General features: G+C 50.2%; 1 protein-coding gene across 3 annotated transcripts; it reads left to right on the forward strand.

Annotated features, from left to right (window-relative positions):
* The first annotated feature begins 1487 nt into the window (after positions 1 to 1487).
* Positions 1488 to 14216, forward strand: SUV39H1 (SUV39H1 histone lysine methyltransferase). Of its 3 annotated transcripts, XR_001855988.3 has the most exons (7): positions 1488 to 1686; positions 3746 to 3891; positions 5212 to 5874; positions 11593 to 11739; positions 11823 to 11952; positions 12272 to 12387; positions 12671 to 12806. XR_001855988.3 is itself a non-coding variant. In XM_017678393.3 (6 exons), exons 1-6 carry the CDS (start codon positions 1668 to 1670, stop codon positions 12802 to 12804), a joined length of 1206 nt encoding a protein of 401 aa, XP_017533882.1. In that variant the 5' UTR covers positions 1488 to 1667; the 3' UTR covers positions 12805 to 14216. The 3 variants fall into 3 exon arrangements, 2 of the variants coding, with proteins under 2 accessions (XP_017533882.1, XP_017533881.1); XM_017678393.3 differs by lacking the exon at positions 12272 to 12387 and having other exon boundaries at positions 11823 to 11919; positions 12671 to 14216; XM_017678392.3 differs by lacking the exon at positions 12272 to 12387 and having other exon boundaries at positions 1489 to 1686; positions 12671 to 14216.
* Positions 14217 to 19696: the final 5480 nt, after the last annotated feature.

Here is a 19696-nt window from a genome sequence, read left to right on the forward strand (position 1 = left end):
TCACCACTGAACTGGTAGGCAGACTGAATAACTGTTTGGTTAACTATATAGCCATTTGGTTGACTACATAACACATGGACCAACAGGGAGAGGGGTAGTTTGAGGAACTGACAGTGTGGTTTCCTGATGCTGTGAGATGCTGAATATCTAACTAAATTACAGCCCACCTGGGACTGGCTGGGCTGATGGTCTGACCATATAGAATCCAAGTAGCCTCCTGAGGGACTAGCACACGGACTGACTGCTGACCCATGGTGTTTCTGCCTGCCTGGGTGGTGGGAAGTTGTGAATAGCTGACTATTGCTAGGAATAACACCTGGCCCAAAGGAGTATCTGGATGTTACACTGTCTGGAGATGTGTAAAGGAGGGCTACACTGAGAGAATTTCAGGCTGACTGATGGAATAGATCTGGGACCACCTGACAGGCAACTGCATCTGATGACTGACTGTCCACCCTGACTGAATCTCAGCATGCTTGACAAACCGTGTGGTCAATCGGATGCTGAGAATGGCTGCCTGGATAACTGACAATATGATGGAAGGGCAGACTGAATGAGTCACAGGCCTGCTGACCAACTGAAAGATCAGCGTGGCTGCCTGACTAGATGGCTGTACAAGGTAAGAATCACAGCCACCCTGAGGGGGCCCAATGGGTCAGAGGATACTGACTGACTGACCAATGGTGGGCATGCCTCGCCTGAGAAATGACAGACTGCTGACCCACAAACAGGTGGCATTAGAGGCTTTAGCTGCTGTGATTGTTTGCTCTGAGGGAATAACTGCCTGATCATGGTGTGAATGAGATGCAACCTGAGGGAATTAGAGTGAACAACTGGCAGTGGATAGTGTGACTGCATGAAAGGGCTATATTGGATACTGACAATAACAGCCTGTCCCAACCTCATCACAGCCTGCCTGAGGGCATGGCTGCTGGCTGCTGCTTAGAGTAATGCTAGAGATGGTTTCCCAGGGGGATTCAGAGCTGCTCCCAGGGCAAGGGGAGATGGAGAGACTGGCTGCTTGCCTGTGTGAAGAAGGAACAGTCTAAGGGAATGACAGGCTGGTTGACTAGCAGCAAAACTATTAGCAAACGACGTCTGTCTGCCTTAAGGACCTCGGAGCGAGCCGAGTGTTTGAATGGATGCAGCTGTAGACTGCTAGTGTGAATGGAGGGAGGGGCTGATGAAACAGTTGACTGTGAGGACGGACCCCTAGTCCGATTTAAATTAGAGGACTGAGCGTTAACGGCATTAGTCCATCCGAGGATCCACGGCTTGCTTGGGGTTAACATGTGCTGCTGGATTGACTGACGTGGTAATTGGGGATCTGACAGGATAGAGAATCTCCCCCGTCCGTCTGGCTGACAATGTGATTGGCTGACACCAGGACAGATACACCAGCGTACAGGCAGAGCCTCCAGCAACCTCAGCTGCCGCCGCCGCCGCCGCCGTCGCCCAGACGCACTCTGGGAAAGCGCCGGCGAGCCCCCGCCTTCGGGACCGAGCAGAGTAGCGGGGAGGGGTCCGGTCACGGCTCACCGGTTGGTCCGCGCGGGAGCTGCTCTCAGCGCTCCACGGCCAATAGGCTGCGTGTTCTCGGCCACGCCCGCGCGAGCTAGCTTCTCGCGAGGCCGGTTAGGCCCGAATGTCGTTAGCCGTGGGGAAAGATGGCGGAAAATTTAAAAGGTGAAGCACTGGTGGCAGCGGTGCAAGCCCGCTGGCCGGGCCGAATGGGTTTGAGGGGTGGCGTCGCGGGCTTGGGACTCCGGCGCCCGAGACCACGGAGCCGGGAACCGGAAGCCCGGCACCGAAAGGATGGGGCTCGGGGAGCGCGGGCCTGGTGCGCGGGGCTGGGCGGGGCTGAGAGGAGGGGGTGCGTGCTTCGGAAAGCTGCTGGCGTGGGGCTAAGTGGGGACCCGAGAGGGGGTCGCGCACCTTTGATCGCGAGGGGACGGCGCGCGCACGCGCGGGGGCTTGTCGTGGAGTCCGCGCCCGCGCGCGGGAAAATCGGTCTCCGGTGACCGTTACCCTCTTGGTGTCCACGCGAGACGCCGGAAGGGGAGGGAAGGGAAGGGGATGAACCTTTTTTCCAGAGTGGGAGGCCAGGGAACTCTTCATGGGGAGGGTATTTCCTCTCACCGTGATGGAGGGAGGGTTTGCAGTAGAGAGGCCTCCCCCAGGAAGAGAGAAAGGGGGCTTCCCCTTTGGGACAGTTGGACTCCCTCATATGCAAGGAAAGAGGGATGACTTTCTCAGTATGTTTTTTGTGGGGGCTCCTCTGGGTGAGGACAGCTGTGGGGTGGATGGGTACCACAAGTGTGAGGGAAGACTCTGAGGGGTGGGAGAATACACCTGTGGTCAGTGTGGAGCCAGTAGCTGGAGATGTTACTTGGACCACTTTAGTGGGGTTTCAAATGTAAGTTAAAGGGTTTGAAAGAAAAAGGCGTCATAAAGGAAAACATGGGCACAGGGTGAGTCTCCACTAGGCCTGCCTAAGTGGAGAGGGGGAAGTGCCCACGAAATAAAAGGTTGACATCTAGAGCTTTTCATAAGTTTAAATGTTTGATTTTTGTATAGGAGGTAGAAAATATTAAAAATAGAATGAGGACTGACTACGTTTGGAACAAGTGTTCTGTGAAATGATTTGATAAAATGGCTTCTAAAGCACATTAAGAATGCCTTGAATCTGTCAAGTCTTTATTTTTTCCTTTTAATCTGTGTGCCTTGAAAATTTGGAGTAACGCAGGAAACATCCTAGGTATATTTAGAAGAATCACTGCCATGAACCTATGCAGTTTTGTTGTTCTTGAATTCAGAGAATACCCATTTGGGTGAGCTTTACCCTTCAGAGAAATGTGGATGAGATAAAGTCAAAATGCACTGTGAAAAAATATACCTTGTGGTTTTTTTTAACAGCACCCAGACTAATCAAGAAAGCTTCCTGTAATCTAATACCACTCCACAATCTCTTGTTCATAACTTTGAAATGTAAAAAGTCCTGAAAACTTAAATTTGGCACCATCCAGTGGCAAAACTAGACTATAAGGTGGGACTGTTGAGTGCGCCTATCTTGAATCTTTATTTCTCCTACTGAATATGAAAAATTAGGTTTTTGTGGTAGAACTCTTAATACGTTTGATTACAGCTTGCTGCCCCTGACCACACTGGGGGTTTTCAGTGATGAACGGGATATACCTAGAACTACATGGGTAAAATCCAAAAAAATTTGAATTCCAAAACACATCTGGCCTCAGGAGTTTCAGATAAGGGACTGTGGACCAGTCTTTCCAGTTATGCCTTTGTTTGGTGTCCCCAGAGGTTTTAATCCTATCCCCACCCACCCTCTTGGGGCAATGCACCCTACTGAGGTGGGGGTTGTTGTCTTTCTTTTGCAAAATGGGGAGAATGATTAGGTCCTGAACCCAAGGCTGGTTTGCAGGCAGCTTTTAGGAATAGTATAGAGGGGGTTGGAAGCTCTCGGAATAGATTCCTTTAGGACAATCCTTGCAGCAGATTATCCTTTGAGGTCTGCTGCGCCAGGGGTAGCTCTGGGCAGGAAGCATTGGGGTTGAAGAAACTGGTATGTTTTTGTTGTAGAAGGGTCTTAGCATTGGGAAGGCCTGTGGATTAAGTTTCACCAACTCAGGCAGTCCTTTGGAAGTCCCAGGGAGGATTTGGGGTCCACTTTGACCCCAGGCCTCTCCAGAATGCCCAGTAATGTTTTTTTCTGGCCCTTTTGTTCTAGGCTGCAGTGTGTGTTGCAAGTCATCTTGGAATCAGCTACAGGATTTGTGCCGCCTGGCCAAGCTCTCCTGCCCTGCCCTTGGCATCTCTAAGAGAAACCTCTATGACTTTGAAGTCGAGTACCTGTGTGATTACAAGAAGATACGCGTGAGTCTGGGGTGACCATGGCCCGGGTGGGGGTGTCTCAAGGAAGCTGGCTTCCTACCCCCTTGCCTCCCACTGCTCATATCTGTTTCCAAAGGGAACTTTCTATTCTGATCTTAAAAAAAATAGGATTAGTAGGCTTCTCTTACCATCCTCATTTTATAGGTAGGGAAACTAAGTGGCTTTCTGAGGGGGGCAGGAGGCAGAATGCATCCCCAAATAAGTCTCTCTTCCCACCACTGTAGGAATACAAAACAATTGCATAGTTTGAGATGCTGAGCCCAGGACTGGAGCTGATGATAGCTAATGGTTATTGAGCACTTTCAGTGTGTCAGGCACTTCCTCTCAGAAACTCATTTAATCTCCCCAGCCACGCTGTGAAGTGGGAACTGTTATCAGAGGAGGTAATGGCAAGATAGTTAAGAGAACAGACTGGAGCCAGCATGCTTGGGTTCAAATCTTGGTCGTGCAATCCCAGGATACTTACCCAGTTTCTCTGTATTTCATTTTCCTCATCTGTAAAATCAGGAAGATTAGTAGTATCAACCTCATAGAGTTGTGAGGATTAAATTAGTTAATAATTCCCATTAGTTGCTTAGAACAGTACCTGCTACATAATGAATTCTAGAAAAACACCATATTTTCATCTTATTTACAGATGAGGAAACCAAGGCTTAGCAAAGTTAAGTAACTTGCCTCAGGCCACACAGCTAGGGAATGGCAGATTCAGGATTTGTGCCCAGAGTGTAGAGTCTGTGTAGTTAAACTCTGTTATAGCTGCCTCTCAGCAAGAAATGACACTCTGACTGCTGTGTGGAGAACAGACTCGTAGGAGGTGAGGGTGGAAGCAAGGGGACCAGTGAGGAGGCCAGTGCTGCAGTCCATGCTAGTGATTAGGTGGTGGCAGTGACCATGGTTTGAAGTGCCCAAGTGGTTGGATTCTGGATGTAGTCCAAAGGTGGGGCTGGCCGGATTTGCTGAAGGTGGATGTGGGGAATGAGAAAAGGGAGTCAAGGATGATTCAAAGAGTTGGGGCCCAGACTGCTAGAAAGATGGAGCTGATGATGGGGAAGACAGTGGGGAGTAGGTTTGGGAGATGAAACTTGGAGCTGGAATTTAGACATATAGTAAGGGGGAGAGCAAGACTTGAGCCTAGTGATATTCACTCTAGAGCACATGCTTTTAAACCACTGCATGGAGTCATTCCAGAAAAGGGAGCTGAGTGGTTTGGGTGTTATCCCTTGGCTTGGGAGGAAAGTCCTGCAACGGCTGCCCAAGGGTCTTGCCATTTACAGTGCCCCATTCCCCTGACCCCTCCAACAGGAGCAGGAGTATTACCTGGTAAAATGGCGTGGATACCCAGACTCAGAGAGCACCTGGGAGCCACGGCAGAATCTGAAGTGTGTGCGCATTCTCAAACAGTTCCATAAAGACTTAGAAAGGGAGCTGCTTCGGCGGTACCACCGGTCTAAACCACCCCGGCACCTGGACCCAAGCCTGGCCAACTACCTTGTACAGAAGGCCAAGCAGAGGCGGGCGCTGCAGCGCTGGGAGCAGGAGCTCAATGCCAAGCGCAGCCATCAGGGATGCATCACTGTGGAAAATGAAGTGGACCTGGACGGCCCCCCGCGGGCCTTTGTGTATATCAACGAGTACCGTGTTGGTGAGGGCATCACTCTCAACCAGGTGGCCGTGGGCTGTGAGTGCCAGGACTGTCTGTGGGCACCTTCTGGCGGCTGCTGCCCCGGGGCCTCACTGCACAAGTTTGCCTACAATGACCAGGGTCAGGTGCGGCTGCGTGCCGGGTTGCCTATCTATGAGTGCAACGCCCGCTGCCGCTGTGGTTATGACTGCCCCAACCGCGTGGTACAGAAGGGCATACGCTATGACCTCTGCATCTTCCGCACGGATGATGGGCGCGGCTGGGGCGTCCGCACACTGGAGAAGATCCGCAAGAACAGCTTTGTCATGGAGTACGTGGGAGAGGTAGGGAGCAGGGCCTGGGCGTATATGTGTGTGTTCTGCCCTTTCCACCATGTGTTACCACTGTGCGCACCCAGCTCGCCTCTCTGTGTGCCTGCAGCTTCTCCTCTTTCACCGTGGGAAAGGCCGGGGTGGCATTAACCCGAGTGTGACAGGGACATCCTGGCAGGGGTATTCCAAGCTGGTGGCTCAAAGCACGTTAAAATACTTTTGAACTGGGTTGACTGCATAAGGGTGCCTAGCACATAGGAAAGTGGGAACTGAAATCCAGGCAGCATCCCTTTTAACAGGCCATGTGGTCTGCACAGGGTTGTGTCACTTGAAAAAGGCACTTCCTCTTCTCATTTCACAAGGGTCCAGCTTATCACCAAGCAGTGTCTGCCCAGAAGGAGCATCTTTCACTAATCTGCACAAAAGGAACACAAATGGTCTGGAGTAGGCTGTAGACATGCCTTGTGGAGGTTGGCTGCTGCTATGTCTAGACTTAGAGGAAACTGGGGAAAGGCCAGGTGTATTAGGCAGGCTAGCTGCCATACCAGACAACCCCCAAATCTTAGTGCCTTTGCACAGTAGAAGTCTGTTTGCTCCTGTCCCAGTCTAACGTGGGTTTTTGAGTCGTATCCTACATGGTGGTGTGGCCACCCAGGCTCTTTCCCTCTTGTGCCTTTTCTGTGCCTTAGAGCCTTGGAGCTGCATCTGATCCTTGGCGTTGCCTGGCAAGTGGGCCAAGAGTAGGGGTAGAAGTGGAGGTTTCTAATGCGCCAGGCCTGGATGCGGTGCACATCACTTCTGCCCACACCCACTGGCTGGAACTGAGTCACTGGCCTTACCTTGGTGCAAGGGAGCCTGGGAAGTATGATTTAGCTGTGTGTCCCCGTGGAAAACAAAAAGGGTTTGGGTGAATAACTATCAAGTGTCTGCCGTAGCGTGTGTCACGTTCTAAGGTGGATCATCGTGGGCATTTGGGGTAGGGCAATTCTTTGTTATGTAGGGCCATCTCATGTATCTCAGTGTTCAGGAACACCGAACATCCCTGGACCTTGACCATTCAAATCTGTGAGTGTGCCCTGTCACAGTGACAATCCCAAATGCCTTTCTGTGTTTGTAGGTCTCTTAGGGGTGTGGTATGGTTGGGAAGTAATAGAAGCTGGCCTAAGGGACACACACCTGAGGATGTCTGCACTGTAGTAATGACACTGATAAAGAGGAGAGGCTCCCACTCTGATGAACTACATGAAGTAGAGAGGGTCATAGCCCTGGGAGTAGAGACAGTCTAGAGGTAGAGGTCCTGTACAGGACCCTGACAGTCTGGATGAGGAGATGGCCACACCCCCAGGTAATCCTGATTGTCTAGTGGAGGAAATGTGCACATGTCAAAGGACCTGACAGTCTGGAGTAAGGAGGATGTAGCCACACCCCAGAGGGTTCCAGTAAGTCTGGGGAGAGGGGACTGACAATCTACACGAAGAGGTGGCCACGTCCTAGAGTGACCTGGACAAAGGGGGTGAGCTCTCCACACTGCAGAGGACCCTGGCAGTCTGACTTAGGAAGTGTCTATACCCACACTGTCCTGACAGTCAGGAAAAAGAAGTGTCCTCGCCTTAAAGGGAATGTGACAGTCTGAAGGAGATTGGATTCACACCCGAGAGGACTCTGATAGCCTGGAGGAAGTGGTCTCATCTTGGTGTCCTGATACTTTGGAGGAGATGTCCAGACCTCAGAGGGACCCAAACAGTGTAGAGATGTTAACACCTCAGAGGGATATCACTGGTATGGAGGAGGTGTCCAGCCCCACAGGAGCCTGACAGTTCTAGAGGACGTCCAGAGCATGGTGTGTCTCTAGCCTCACTGTACTGACAATCTCGAGAAGCAGCTGTCTACAACACAGAAGTCTGACAGGCGAGGAAGTGGCAGAGCCTGCAGCCACCTCCCACTAATCCCGTGGTCCAGATACACTGCTTGGGCAGCTCTGCCTTAGGGTCCTTACTGCTTCATGCTGTAAACATTTGAACTTCCAGGGGCTTCACTCCCTGTCCCCATTCTTCCCACTCTCCACACGCTCTTCAAGCTATTTTTAGGCCTCCCTCCTGCCACATTCAGTGACTTGCAGGCCCTCCTCTGATACCCTGAGATCTCTGGGGCCTCCTGATGGCACCATAGGCCCCCAGACACTGCTGGAACTAAACTCCTCTTCCTGCATCCTACTGTGAGGAGACAACATGGACAAGTGGTCAGGAGGGTGGGCCCTGGAGACTGCCCAAGGTTGAATCCTAGCTTCACAGCAGTGGCTCAGTTTCCTAATCTGTAGAATGGAAATGATAACAGTACCCACCCCATACACTTGTTATAAGAATTAAATGAGTATGTAAGCTCTTTGAAGAGGCACTTGAACAGTTAAGTCTTTAATAAATGTTAGCCATTACAGTCCAAAATTCAGGAATTTCAAAATGCTCAGAAAACCAGAAGTTTTTTGTAACTCTTGTGTCCACAGAATCCAACCAGACCTGATATGGGCCTATTTATGATCTGTCTGTACTACTTGGTGTGAATATTCATAAACTTCATTGCAGAAGTATGTATTTACTTGATTATGTATGGCTGTCCCCAACCCTGTCTGGTGTTATGTAATTGAGGACATACACCCCATACCGGTTCACCATGCTATCCTACAATCCGGACACAGCATTCGCTCTCATGCCTCTCCTCCTCTGCACTAACAATCCTTCCACGGGAGCACCCTTCCTCCCCTTTTCACCCATCCACTTTCCGTCAGAACATCCCCAGCCTTACCCAGCAAAGAATGAGAGCCTGTTTTATCCATTAACATGCATTTTCTTCACATTTTAACAGTTCTGAAATGAAGGTCTCACTTAATTAGTTTAATTAAATGATGGCGTGTCATCATTTAATTAGGAGTTTTTCCTTTCTTGGGAAAGGGCACTTAATCAGGGAGCATGTTAGATTTGGACGAGGTAACAGTACTCATAACCACTCCTAGCGTTGCTCATGTCCCAACTAAAAAATAGAAACACCTGTCACATCCATGATATCGTTGGATCTTTACAACAGCCCCTGTCAGGTTGGGATTATTGTCATTGTCCCCATCGTATAGATGAGAAAACTGAGGCCTAGGGAGGTGTTGTGTCCTCAGAGTTACCAGGATAGTAAAGTAGGTTTAAAAAGCCCAAGGGTCTAAAATTGGTAGATCTGGTAGAGTATTTTTGGTTTTGTTTTTGGCTGAGTAAACAGGGAGAGAACATTCAGGATCCCATATCCAGGTGGGGCAGAGCAGCGACCAGACTTCGAGTCTCCTTATTCCCCATTCACATCGATATCCTTCCCAAACTGCCAGCTTATAGCCCATGGATCTTTTCCAGTCACTGGAGAGCTGCTAGGGAACAGGGATATGGACTGGTTTGTTCCCAGTTTGCAGGGCACACCAACCCTTAAAGTGGGACTGAAAAGAAGACAGAAGGAACCATTTGTGTCGTGGGGTTTGCCATGTGACTCACTCCTGGTGAGACTCACGGAGCAGGTAGGGGCAGAACTGGCCGGCAGATGAAGACGGGGAAGATGTGAGGCATTCCCTCTGGTCAGGAAGGGGTAAAAGGAGAAAGCTGACTCAGGCACTACCCATTTTTAAGCTCAGCAGCCCAGCAGAGGCTGCCCTTTGATCCCAGCATTTCCCAGAGGCAGCTGCTTCTGTAGGGGGACGTGGGAGGCTCAGGATGGCTGCACACAGAAGTGTTATCTGTTGGAGCTGATGCCACAAGGAAGAGTGCATGTTCTCTGGGAGGCAGAGGGAGATTGACCTTGATGTACTCCTCAAAATGTTTCTGTGGCTTCCATTGTGTCCCTCAAGAGAGTAACACTCTTAAATCGGGTTTCAAAGTCCTTTTATAATCTGAACCTTGCTTTCGATGGTGTATCTCTTTTCCATTGCCCTGGGAACCCTAAGCACTGGGTTTCTTGATCAGCTTCTCACACAGTGGGTGTCTGAGTCCACTTCTCTGTCACCATACTGTGACCCCAGCTGACACTGGCTCCTGACCACTGGGATCAGGCACAGGGTAGGCCTCATAAAAATCCACTGAATGAATGAGTGAACAAACAGGCAAAAATTTGGAGTGTGGGAGAGCCAAGTTCCTTAGGGAATGGAGTTGGAGTGCCTGGCAGTGAGCAGCGTGACTCAAGGGGTAGATGCTGGTCTTCTCAAGCCATTGTTGATCAGCATTTGGCCTGTATGGTTGGAGGTGATGGTGTAAAAGGCGTGTTTTCTCCATCCTGGCTGGAGAAAACGGAGGGTGGTCAAAACTGAAAGTAGAGCGAACATGGTCACCGGCTGATATAAAGGTGAGTGAGGAAGGAGGCTGGGGTGGGTTAGGGTCTGTGTCCAGTGTCGGCAGTGGGGTGGTGGTGGGCAGTGGGTCTCTGACCAAGGGAGAGGAAAGGAAGGAATGTGTGTGTATGGGGGCAGTGTTTGAGTTGCATGTAGGCCTGCTGCTGGACACAGGACAGGTCACCGGGCTAGAAAGCAGACCAAAAATAAAAGGCATTTATGGCGTGTCTGCTGTGTGCTGTGCACTGTGTGGGCACTTGTCTCGGGTGGGTGGAGGTAGCAGGAAGCCCAGGAGTGGAGAATCAGGTCTGCCCTGGTCTGGAGGCAGGCTAGACTGAGGAGGGAGCAGTCTTGGGTGCTGAGGGGCCTCTTACTCAGAGATGGGCATGACTGGCTCCACTTGGGGATTACTGGAAGACTGTGGTTGGCCTGGGGGTTAGAGGAGACATGAGGGATGGAGAGGAGAGATTTGGTGGGGTGGGGAGAGGTGGAGAACCCATCGCCAGCATTTGGGAGGCAAGGGGCAGGATGGGGCTAGCATGGTGTTACAGCCTCGAGTTTCTGAGGACAGTGGGGGACCCAGTGGGCAGGAGGGGAGGCCTCCTGCTGTCTGAACTCCCAGTTGTTGGCACTGCACTGTGTCAGGGCCAAGGGCAGGGTCCTTACGCGTGATCTCGGCTCCTCCCTTTCATATTCCTTGTCTCTCTGAGGCTTTGGCCTCAGCCTTTCTTGCGATCTCAGACTGTCTGAGTGGTCTTGTTCTTCTCTCTGGACCTAGGTCTTCCATATTAAGAGTCTTGTTTCCAGCACTCTGCCTCTAGCTCTTTTGTTTGCATCTCTTTCCCATTCATTTTGTCCCCCTCTTCCCAACATTCCATCTCTTCCTTCTCTCCCTGCTCCATGTCCTTGCTGCCTGTACAGCCCTGCATGCTTGCTTCTTTGGTGCTGGCTCCTGCACTTGCTCTTGAGCTGTCAGCCTCTCTCTCCATGCTCTCCCCACCTCTCTCAGTGAGCTCTGGATCTTTTTTTCTTGCTCTTGATCTGGGTCCGCTCACTCTGTCCCATTATGGGTGTCTCTCTCACTACTGTACCTTGTGGCCAGCCATGGCCCACCACTAGGAAACTCCCCATGCTACCCAGAGGCCTGAGGAGGGATGGGTGGCGGGCAACTGAGGCCCAGTCTCCCAAGAAGGATTGACAGGCCTTCTGCATCACCACCTCCTGTGTCTCTGTGCCTGCCGTCCTTCCTGAGCCAGCCACGGGGCAGGGGTGCCACTTTGCTAGCTTGCTTTCCTCTTGAGAGGCCAGGCTGGGGCTCAGGAGCTGCACTGGCCTTCCTGAGACTTCTGGCCAATCTCCCCTTCCAATGGCCCTCTTCTCAGATCATTACCTCAGAGGAGGCAGAGCGGCGGGGCCAGATCTACGACCGCCAGGGCGCCACCTATCTCTTCGACCTGGACTACGTGGAGGATGTGTACACAGTGGATGCTGCCTATTATGGCAACATTTCCCACTTTGTCAACCACAGTGTGGGTACCCTGCAGGCGGGAGGGGGGCTGGGAGGAGCAGGCTGGGGCCCCTCCTCACCCTCCTGCTGTTGTTTTTCGCCCAGTGTGACCCCAACCTCCAGGTATACAACGTCTTCATAGACAACCTTGATGAGCGGCTGCCCCGCATCGCTTTCTTTGCCACGAGAACCATCCGGGCAGGCGAGGAGCTTACCTTTGATTACAACATGCAAGGTGGGGGTGGCAAGGGACTCGGGGCAGGGGCACACAGTGATGTGAGACATGAGGACCCTTCCCCAAGGAACTTTAAGATGCTCTTCCTGACTCTCCGCCTCCCATCTGGACTCCTTGACCCCTGCACACCCTTGGGGGTCCCCTCATGACCAACCCCTGGACCCCAGTCCTGAGACACTCATACCAGCTCCCAGGGCTCCTGGTGGAGGACGTTTGGCTGGAGAGCTAAGGCACTTCTCCTGAGTTCGGTCTTACCTGAATCTCCCCAGTTCCCCAACCCTTTCTCTTCCTAACCTCCTTTGGCCTTCCTCATTCCAAGCCTCTGGACACCCTTCTGGCCTCCATCCAGTCCCCTTCTTGACAAACTAGCCACCTCTGAGACACTTGAGGGGGGATCTTTGGCAGGAGAGTTGAGATGCACCTCTGGATGCCCAGGTGACCCTCCATTTCTGAGCTTGACATGACCCTCCTGGTAACCTCTGACAGCCCCCTGCCTCTCCCGACAACCCCCAGCCCCTGGCCATCTTCCTAACACTTGAGCACCCCTTCAGTGCTGAGTCCTGGCCCTAGCCCCAAACCACCGACCCCATGCCCCACTCCTGACCCCAGCCCCAGCCCTGCTGTCTCTGGGTCTCCTGGTAAAAGGGCAGCTGGACCCCACACCTAGGCCTTCTAACCATCCCCTCCTTCCCCACCCTCCCTGGCTGTGACTCTACAGTGGACCCAGTGGACATGGAGAGCACCCGCATGGACTCCAACTTTGGCCTGGCTGGGCTCCCTGGCTCCCCCAAGAAGCGTGTCCGTATCGAGTGCAAGTGTGGGACTGCATCCTGCCGCAAATACCTCTTCTAGCCTTTTGGAGTCAGGCCAGACTGACCATGGGGGCCTGAAGCCTCCCACCCCACCCACCCACTGCTGCCCTTCTTTTGAGGAATGACTGCCAGGGCCTCCTGCTGCCCCCCACGTGCCCCATGGTCAGGGCTGTGGGGCTACAGTGAGGACTGACTCTGGGAGTCCCCTCTGCCTGTCCTGGCCCCATCTGTGGGTTGCACTTAACAACCCCCCACCCAGCCTACCTTTAGAAATAATTTTTCAACACCAGAGCTTTCTGCAGTTGGCATTCCTGGCCTGTCAAGGAGGTAGGTCCATAGGGTGAGCCCCAGCCCAGCCCCAGAATAGAAAGACATCTGCTTTTGTACCTGCTTCTGCCTAGAGCTTGAGAGGTCTTGTGTAGGCCCTCTCCCTACTGCCCTGAGGGTGTGGAGAAGCAGCCCCAGGGCAGGGTGACATCAGAGCCCAGAGTTCCCAGCCTGGTTGATTCCCCTACCACAGAAATTTTGTGCTTGTGAAAGAAAGGGGGTCTCCAGGGCTGGGGGCTGAGTCTGGTTTCTGCTCATGCTCAAGCGCCAGCTAGCATTGGCCTAAGAGCTGTAGGGTCTCAGGGCTGTGCATCTGAGAAGTGGACACCCACATGCTACTGGAAGGGGTCTGGATGCTCCTGGCCCACTGACTATGATGGGTAGGTGGTTCAGACTTTTCCAACCCTTAACATGGGCTGAGACGCAGCTCTGCCTCTGGGAGAGCATAGAAGGCACTCAGGGCTTTCTGGAGCTCAGAGGGCACTGGGAGCCCTGACCTGCGGTGTGATGACTGCTGGGACTACTCAGAGCTGGAACAGAGCCCTAGCTAGGCTGTATAGATAGCACTTAGGATGAAAATGTGCATTGATGGGGTGCTGGTGAGGTGTCAGGCACTGACTGGGCAGAGCACCTGGTCCATGTGGATTGTCTCAGGGAAGCCTTGAAAACTATGGAGGTGGATCCCAGGAAAGGGCCTTGTGGCAGAAGACAAAAGTACAGGCCGAGAATGGGGGTGTGGTGAGTTAAGCAGAAAGCCTGTGCTGCCTGCCAGCCCCAGCCCCCAGCCCTCTGCACTCACCTTGGGTCCACTGGACTCAAAAAGTTACCTGGCCACAAATGTACAAAAGGTGAAGGCTTTTGCCCCTTGCTTCCCCTGTGAGGTTTTCTCTAGGAAGCCTTCCCAGACTACCTGTGCCCAGAGTGCCCCTACATGAGGCTGTGTGCCCTGCCACCAGATGCTGGATCTGTGTGTCCGTTTGTGTGTGTGTGTGTGTCTGTGTGTCCATGCTCTCCGCCCCCAGGCTGACCTTCAGGAATGAGCTGAATCTGATTCTCCTCTGTATACCCCTCAGCCCTACCCAGCCTGGGGTAGACATCAATAAAATGAATTACTGACTGAACAAACCAAGGTGTGGGGATTGAAGGCATGGTGCAGGTGGGGGTTAGAGGCTGAGGCAAGGAGCTGGGGTGCCCAGGAGTGTGTTACTCAAACCTCAGCCATTTAATTATCGCTTCCCACACTGCACTTCTTGCATCATCATCTGCATATATCTTGACCTAAAATAAGCTTGCTTTTTTATACTTAAATTTTAAATGCACTGAAAAAGCAAGCTATATTCATTGTCTGAATGAACAAACCATTATCACTTGCCATGAACAAGCAAAAATAACCAGAGAAATAAATGCAATGAGGATACAGAAATACAAAATTCTAGCTGGACCCTCCCTGCAATTAAGAGGCTTTGAATCCAAAGCCTGCTGAGTGCATTCAAAGAGAAAAGTGTGTGTGCTGGGGGAGGCTATGTCTGCAAATATTTATTGAGCACCTATATGTGCCAGGGTATAAAGCAGAGGAAATAATGATGCTTCAAATACACTTTTATCATCCCTTAACCTGAACGTGAGCCAGTACCCTTTGTTTTTGCTCAGAGACCTCACATACAGGGCAGCTAGGACAGGCCTCCAAACAGCTCATAGACCTCATACCCGGGGTAGTGACTTAAGGCCTCAGAGACCTTACACCTGGGATATATATCTCTATACAGTTCAAATCTCACACCTGCGCACACCCTAAAATTACAGGCTACACTGAAACTGGAATACAGACTCCCACAGAGCACTGAGACCTCATGCTGGGAATCAGACCCCAAATGCATCAGAGAACTTTCTGGATGAGAGATTTGCAAACATCACACAGATCTCACAACCTGGGATACTGCCACGCAAGCAACTTGGAACCTTCACCCACTGATCCTCGGTTCCCAAACTGCTTGGAGACCTCACACCCTGGGACATACCCCCAAACAGCTGAGACGTGATACCCCAGACACAGACTGCCCAAACTCTGAGAGACCTCATTCTCTGAACACAGGCCCCTAAATGCTTTCAAAACCTCATACATTGGACACAGATCCCCCAAGTTACTCAGAAAATAGAGCACTGAACATCCCAGAGACATTCCCTAGAGCACATGCCACAAACAACTCAACGAGACTCCAGTCTCGGACACAGATGCCCAAAGGGCTTAGAGATCTCAGACTGGAAACAAACCCTGTTCAGAGAATTCCGACTCTGGGAAACAGATGTAGATATAGCTCAAGAGAACTCACACCTGACATAAACCCCTAAACAGTTCATAAGACATCCTAGGAAAAATTACCAAATGCCTCATGTAATTCAACACTTTGACCCTTACACCTGAAGAGCTGAGAGACCTGAAAATCTGATTACAGACCCCACCCAAAGCTCAGAGACTTCACAACTTGGGATAAAGACCCACCACTTAGAGAATTCATAAACTGGGATAAAGATGGGCAAACAGTTCAGAGACAGCACCCTCTTCTCAGACCGCCAGACCACCCAGGGACCTCACACCTTGAACCATGATACGAGAGAACTCCAAAATCACGTATGCTAGAACACAGGCCCTAAACCAGCTCAGAGACCTTGCAACCTCAATACATTCCTGTTCAGAGATGTCACATACTGGACTAGGTTTCCCAAAAATAGCTCAGGGCCTTCATACACAGATCTCCAAAAAGCTCAGAGGCTTCCCACTCTGGTTCAGTCTGGACACATATTCTCTACGTAGCTTAGAGACTTCACACCCTGTGATACAGACCCCAAATAACTCCGAGATCACACATTCTGGACACAGACTCCAAACGGCTTAAAAACCTCAGATCCTCGGCTGAAATCCCCAAAGAGCGTGGAATACTCACACTCAACACAGACCTCCAGATGACTCAGAAATGTCACACCTTGGACTCAGACCCCAAAAACATTCATGGAATTCCCACTTTGTACTCATATCCAGAGAGATTTCAGACATCCGATGCTCATGGACACAGCTCACCAAAGAGTCTAGAAACCTTACATTCTGTTCAAAGTCTGTGCCACAAACAGCAGTGAGGCCTCATAACGGGGACACAGAAAACCACTTGGGGACCTCACATCATGCACATAGGCTCTTAAACAGCTCAGAGTACTTCTAACCTGGAAGACAGACACAAAAATCTCAGAAACAGCACATGTTGGCTACACAGGCCCAAATGGTTCAATACCTCACATTATGGGACAAACACACCGTAAGAGTCAATTGACCTCACAATCTGGAAAGCAGACCTGCAGATCAGAGATGTCACATACCAGACATACAATGCCAAAATGCTCAGAGTTAACAAACTTTACACCCAAGGACACAGACCCCTACACAGCTCAGAGACATAACAACCTGGACACAGACCCCTCAAATACCCAAGACATCATAAACTGGTAACAGAACCCCAAACTGCTCAGAGACCTCAAACCCTGGAAACAGACCCCTAGTAAGTGAAAGACCTCATACCCTGGGACTGAGATCCCCCCAGCAGGAGCTACCTCACCCTTGGAAACACCCCCCAACAGTTTGGGACCTCAACAGCAAGGGATACAGAGATCAGAAATCTCACACTCTGGAGCACAGAGGGTGAAGCCCCTCAGAGGCTCCAAATAGTAGGAAGACATCAGTAGAAAGACCTCAAACTCTGGACATAGATTCTGAAACTGCTCCAAAAAAATCACACCCAAGGACAACCCACATCACAGAGAACTCATTCCCTGAAACATGGGCTCAGAACAGTTCAGAGGGGTGACACCCTGGGCACAGACACTCAAACACAGAGTCCTCAGACAAGGGTCACAGACCCCAAACAGCTCAGCCACCTCATACCTGAAAGGAGAGACATCTAAGTCATTCAGAGACACCATATTCTGCAGAGACCACCACAGAACTGAGAGATTAACACACTGAATAAAGACCCCAAACAGCTCAGGAAACTCACTAAGTAGCACACCCTACCCCATAAAAAGCTCAGAGTCTGTGATCCTGGAACAAAATAATAACCCTAATGAGTTAGATGTATCACACTCAAGGACTGAGACCACCCAAAAGGAAGAGACTTCATCCCAAACAGGTCAAGGAACAAGAACTTCAAAACCGAAAGAGCTCAGGTACCACATATTCTAGGACACAGGGGCCAAGTAGCTCAGAGACAGTCCAATATAGACACAATCACACAAATAGCTGAATACACTCATCCCGGGAATGTAGACTACAAAAGCTCAGAACCCCAGAATCCAGGATTCAGAAAGCCTTCTGAGACTTATAGACCCCCAAATTTAATTCCAAGTATTAACATGCTGGATGCAGAACATCAAATAATTCAGAGACCTCAGATCAAGGGACATATACACCTGGACAGATCAGGGACCTCACAGCCTGGGACACACACACACAAACAGCTCAGAGAATCTAAACTCTAGGAAATACACACCCTAAAAGAACAGACCTCACGTCCTGTGACCTACTCAGAGAAAGATTAAAAACCACACATGCGTAGAAACATACCCACAAATATTTCAGAGAACTAGCATCCTGGAATATATACCTACGAGCAGATCTTAGACCTCAATCCCTGTAACATACACACACAAAAATAATAGATACTTCTCATGGTGGGGCACATACCCACAAACAGACCAGAGCACTCATATCCTAGGAAATAAATCAAATAATGGATCAGGGACCTCACATATTGGGACCTACACCCACAAAGAGACCAGAGACTCAAACCCTGGGACATAAACCCTAAACACCTCAGAGACCTCACATGCTGGTACAAAGAAATACAGGTCAGAACCTGACAGCCTGGGACATAGAGCCGCAAACAGATTAGAGACCTCACGCTGTTGACAAACATACAAAAACAGGCCCTCACATCCTAAGACATACACCTACAAAGGGATCAGACATCTCACACACACAAACAAATCTGTCATCCTGGGACACAGACCCTCAAACACATCAGACACTTCACACTCTCGGACATATACCCACAGATGGGTAACAGACCTTGCAAGCTCAAAATACACACAGAACTAGATGAAAGACCTCTCATCCTAGGATATAAACCCAAAAAGAGGTCAGAGAACTCATGTCTTAGGACATACACCCACAATCACAACAGAGACCTCATATCCTACGACACACCCACAAAACATAAGAGAGCACACACCATGGGACATGCACCCATGAAGGAGTCAGATATGCCTACCCTGGGATATACATTAAAAAAGACCAGAGAGATGCACATTCTAGGAAATACACTATAAAATCCTGGGCAATACATGCACAAAAAGATTAGAGAGCTCAAACACTGGCATATACACCCACAAGCAGATCAGAGACCACACACACTGGAATATATACCCACAGTTTGGGATTTCACATTCTGGAACAAATAACAAGAAACAAATCAGAGACCTCAAATGCTTGACAATACAGATGAAGAAATCAGAGATATCACATCCTGGGACATACAGTGACTACATGTTCACAGACCTCACATGCTAGGAAATATGCACAGAAACAGATCAGAAACCTCACATCCTAGGACTCACACCCTCAAATAGATCACAGGCATAAAATCCTGCAAAACTCACCCACAAACCACAAACTTTGCATCCTGGAACATAAGACAAACAAGTCAGAGACCTTACATCTGGAGACTACACCCACAAAGAGACTATAGATAACAGATCCTGAGACACATACCCTGAAACATATCAGTGACCTGAAATCCTAGGAAGATAGCTGCAAACAGATCATAGACCTCCCACAAGCAAAGTACACACACAAAGTGGAGAGAGACACATATTCTGGAAGACATACCCACAAATGGCTTAGAGATATCACATGTTGGGAAACATACTCACACACCTCAGAGAGTCCCATCCTTGGACAGAGACCAACAGATCAGATACCTGAAAACCTACAAATCACACATGAAGACAGATTAATTCTCACATGTAGGGGAATATACCCACAAACAGATCAGAGGGCTCATGTCCTGGGATGTACACTGACAAAAAGATTAGTGAGAGACTTCACAGCCTAGACTCACACCCACACGCAGGTCAGAGAACTCCAACCCAGCAAAATACATGGACGAACAATTTAGAGATCTCACATCCTGGAACATACAAAACAAACAGATCAGAGACTTCAAATCCTGCAATGCACATCCACAATCAAGGCAGACACTCCATGTGCTGAAAAAAGTACCCAGAAAATACACCAGATGGCAGCCATGACATCTTACAGCACAGCCTACAAAGTGATCACAGGATTTGAGTGTTTTAGCTTCAACTCTCTCACGTGACTCTGCTTCCATCATCACATGGCCGTCTCCATCTCAAAATACACAGTCCCTTAGTTTTCTGAGATCCTGAAGGTCCTGCCTCCCTCACACAAAGACCCTTATGATTGGAGTCCTCCTGGATAATCCAGGATACTTGCCTCATCTCAGGATGCTTACCTAAAATATACCTGCAAAGTCCTTTTT

The sequence above is a fragment of the Manis javanica genome, chromosome X (assembly GCF_040802235.1).
Source record: "Manis javanica isolate MJ-LG chromosome X, MJ_LKY, whole genome shotgun sequence".
NCBI classification, from domain to species: Eukaryota; Metazoa; Chordata; class Mammalia; order Pholidota; family Manidae; genus Manis; species Manis javanica.

Coding starts and splice junctions, on each gene's coding strand:
- SUV39H1 (XM_017678392.3), top strand. Junction 3,892..5,211: donor GTGATTACAAGAAGATACGC/GTGAGTCTGGGG, acceptor CCCCTCCAACAG/GAGCAGGAGTATTACCTGGT. Junction 11,740..11,822: donor CCCACTTTGTCAACCACAGT/GTGGGTACCCTG, acceptor TTTTTCGCCCAG/TGTGACCCCAACCTCCAGGT.